General features: G+C 57.0%; 1 protein-coding gene across 6 annotated transcripts in view; it reads left to right on the top strand.

The window, feature by feature from the left end:
• Positions 1-2,828: 2,828 nt before the first annotated feature.
• Positions 2,829-3,703, top strand: part of ZC3H12C (zinc finger CCCH-type containing 12C) — a 74,407-nt gene continuing 73,532 nt past the window's right edge. Inside the window, exon 1 of one of the 6 annotated variants that reach the window (XM_081799525.1) lies at positions 2,829-2,977. In XM_081799525.1, coding sequence (XP_081655651.1) covers positions 2,954-2,977 — 24 coding nt within the window. In that variant the 5' untranslated portion in view covers positions 2,829-2,953. Of the gene's footprint in view, positions 2,978-3,107; positions 3,198-3,522; positions 3,646-3,703 lie in introns of those variants that run through there. The other 5 variants (XM_081799532.1, XM_081799529.1, XM_081799531.1 and 2 more) reach the window with 5 other exon arrangements.

The following is a 3,703-nucleotide window of genomic DNA, read 5'->3' as shown; positions in this document are numbered from 1 at the left end:
ATATTCACACTCGTGAAGTTATTTTGGACTTCTCCCCTTTTTAAGTTCATCTTCGTCAAATGTATGCAATCACTCGGTGCTTTTCAGGTCCTTATATCTCACTAAACTGTCCCTTCCTCTCCTCCCTCGCTATTTACTTCAATAGTTCACATCTGTTCCGCCATAATGGACGTCAGACATGTTTCCCTGTTCCAGTCCTTCCCCTTGCAAAACCATCCAGTAACCATCACAATATTAATTTTCCTAAAATAGGATGTTCTCCATGTCACCCTGCATTCAAAACCCTTCACAATTCCCCACTGTGTACAGGCTACACTGAGCTCAATCTCCCTCCCTCTTTCTGTCTCTGTCCCTGTCTCTCTCTCTCTCTCTCATTTGCAGGTCATCTTCTGTGTGTGTCTTCTCCACCACTTCAACTTAAGACAACTCTTCTGTCCTCCGAAACTTCCTTGCGTTTATTACCCATGACACATATTTAACACTCCTCAGGTCTCTTCTTAGTTTGCTTTGAACTTTTGTATGTTTTTATCTCCCCAAATACATAGTAAGGTAACTGAAGGCAGTTACAGTATCGTAGTCACGTAATGGGGCCTGATGCTAGAGCAAGCCTGACTCTGTGCTCATCCATGCACTGTTACTTACTGACTGTAATCTTGGTCTGAGTTTTCTCATCTGTGAAATGGGAGTAGTGATAGATATTCAATACCTCACAGGGGTTTTGTGGGCATTAGATGAGAGAGCACATGCAAAGTGCTTAGAATGGTAAGCATTCACACAATGTTGGCAATTACAATAATTATTCATGTCTCTTAGCTCCAAAGTACCTAATGTAGTGGCTTGGTCTATAACCACACTTAATCCATACTGAATGGAATTCGGTTGAGTCAATGAGGGAACTAAGGTAGACTGTGTGGGTGATATATTGTGGACTAGGGGATCTCCTGGCATCACTAAAATCATGCCATAGATGCTGTAACTTATTGTCAGCCAGCCAGCCTCTTTTTAGGTTCCTTCCACTCCCTAATACTGCTCAAGAGATTTCTGAGGGTTTGGCTCAGTTAACAGGGGAGGATTTCCCAGAGCATCCCTCCCATCGTGCCAATGGAAACTGGCTGCAGAGAGCAGGTTGCCAGACATCCTAAGGGTCTTAAAGATGATACCAGAAAAGTGGACCAGAGAGCTCTCATGGCCCCAAGGAAGCCTACCAGTCTGCTATTTCACTTAATAGGGCCCAAGACTGGCCTGCTGAAGTGGAAAGCAGGCTCAGCAAGATGCACCCCTTTCATCTTCCAGTATTGAGAATGCCCATGGGTACCAACCAGCAGGATGCTCTCATCTGGGACCCCATCATCAGTAGCAAAAGGGCTGCAAATATTGGCCAAAGAAGTGGGGACATCTGTGCTGCTCAACTGAGCCATAAAGGCAGACTTTTTTTTTTTCAATTTAAAAAATTTTTTTAGAGAACTGGAAACTATACAACTTTAGGCCCAGTAAGCATTATGGCTCTCACTACCACTAAGTAGCCCAAGCAAATTCAACAGATCCAGGCTTAAACCATATATGCTCTATTGAAAATAATTCAGAGAGGCAAGAAATAATTGTATTAAAGGTGAAAAGTTGCCACCAAAGGCATGAACTCTGGTCCAGTGAAACAAGTATGTACTTTGGAGGTAGACAGACCTGTATTCTTCATATTCAAACTGTGTCATTTCAGAAAATTTTTCTAACCTCCATTTGCTGAGGGATAAAGGGGTTTATAACACCTAGCTCACAGGGCTGTGGTGACACAAAAATGAGATAATGCATTTAAAGCAGGCCACCTAATCTGGTGGCACATGCTAGGGGCACAAGCCACATAAATTCCCTTCCCTTTCACTCCAAAAGCAGATGCATCCTGCCCAAGGCTAGGAGTGAGGCACCCGGTGATAAAGCGACAGGCAGGTGAATACGATTATTTGAACATTACTGAAACGTTGACCTAAATTGTACCGGGTGTTGGACAATTGAAAGAAGGGGGAAAAAAAAAGGCTCTCTGTTCTCGGTGCTTTTTACACTTGCAACTCAGCGCAGAGGGCTGTCTCCTCTCAACCTCTAGAAAGAGATCTGGGTTTATCCTGGGCTTGACCTCGATTTTGACATCTTGCCATTTGCAATAAGGCCAGTTTCCTTGCCGAGAGAAGTCCTTCCCCTGGGTGAAATCCCAACAGCTTCATTTGTGTAAGTTCCCTTATTGGTCTTGCTAAGGGTGTGGTTTTTCCTCATTACAGAATATTGATAATAAGCAAACAGCCACGGGAAACTCGCCCTGAGTAGGCAGCCTCTCGGTTCCCTAGACCGCCCAGGGAATGGTCCGCGCTATTGCTGGGAGGACGAGGTGTTGCCGAGCGGAGAGGCGCCCTCCTGGACGGGGCTGGGGGAGCGGGGACCGGAGGCCGGGACCCCCGGGCCGGGGAAGGGGTGCGAGGGGAGGAGGCGCGGGAGCGTCGGTGGAGCCCGACAGGTTCCAGCGGCTCCCCTCACCCCTTCTCCACGCCTCCCGGGTTTTCCCCTTGGCTCGGGGTTTCCTGTTTCAGTTCTCGGTGATCTCCAGCAGCAGGTGCTGGTTTGCCAACCTCGGCTCCCGAGGAGGCGAAGGAGGAGAAGGAAAAGAGGGAAGGGGAGGAGGAAGCGGCGCGGCGGCTGCGGCTGCGGCTGCGGGCGGGCGGGCGGCCGAGGAGCGAGGCGGCCGGCGGGAGAGCCGGGTTCGCTCTCGCCCGCGGAACAGCGGCGCGGGCGGCGGGCGAGCCGAGGCCCCGGCGTGCGGCCGGCCGGGCGGGCGGGCGGGCGGGCAGGCATGGGGGAGCCTCCCGCTCGCCCCGCGCCCTAGCGGCGGCCGCGGCGGCCCAGGGCGGAGGCGAGAGGCGGCGCCCGCCGCAGGGCCCCGGGGCCGCCCCGGCTTCCAGGGCATGTTGTGATGGCCGCTCAGAAGAGACCGCAAGTAGGTTGAGCAACAATTCCGTGTGCGCGCGCGGCCGGGGCGCGAGTTGTGCAAGCCGGGGGAGGGGGCGCCGGGGCCGCGGCCCGCGGGGAGGGAGGGCGCGCGGGCGGGCGGGCGCGGCGCCGCGCGGGCAGGGCCGGACTGGCCGCTGTCGCTGCGGGCCCCGCCGCCGGCTCGCCGCTTCCTCGCGGGGTCGGCCATGCCGGGTAGCGGCCCCCAGGTTTGTCCCTCGGGCGGCGGGGGAGGGGGGCCGGCCGCGGCTGCGCGGGGGGGGGGGGACCCTGAGGAGCCGCGCGAGGTGGCGGGGAGGGGGTAGGGCGGCGGGGCCGGGAGGCCGCGCCCGAGCGCCTGGCGGAGAGGCCGGGGGCCGGAGCGGCGGCGCGGGGCGAGCTCCAGGCCCCGGGCGTGTCGGGGGGCCCCCTCCGGAGGTCGAGGGGGCCCGAGCGCCCGCGGCTCCCGGGGCTCCGGTGGGGCCGAGCGGAGAGCCCGGCTCGCCGGGATCTCGGGCTAGGGGAGGCCGGCGACCCGGGCCCCGCGGCCTAGGGCAGCGGTCCACTCCCGCCTGCCCCGGGGCACGGCCGCCGAAGATGGAGGCGAGCCCGGGCGCTCCGGACGGAAACGGACCCACAGCGCTGCTTCTGCGGCTCCGGACGCCGCGCGCTCGCGGGGTGAGGCATCCTCCGGCACCTGGCATCCAGCCCCAGCCATTAGCGGACCCCGGCGGAA

This window comes from Leptonychotes weddellii, chromosome 11 (assembly GCF_054177405.1).
Source record: "Leptonychotes weddellii isolate Sample4059 chromosome 11, ASM5417740v2, whole genome shotgun sequence".
In the NCBI taxonomy this organism is placed as follows: domain Eukaryota; kingdom Metazoa; phylum Chordata; class Mammalia; order Carnivora; family Phocidae; genus Leptonychotes; species Leptonychotes weddellii.
This window is presented reverse-complemented; position numbering and strand designations above follow the sequence as displayed.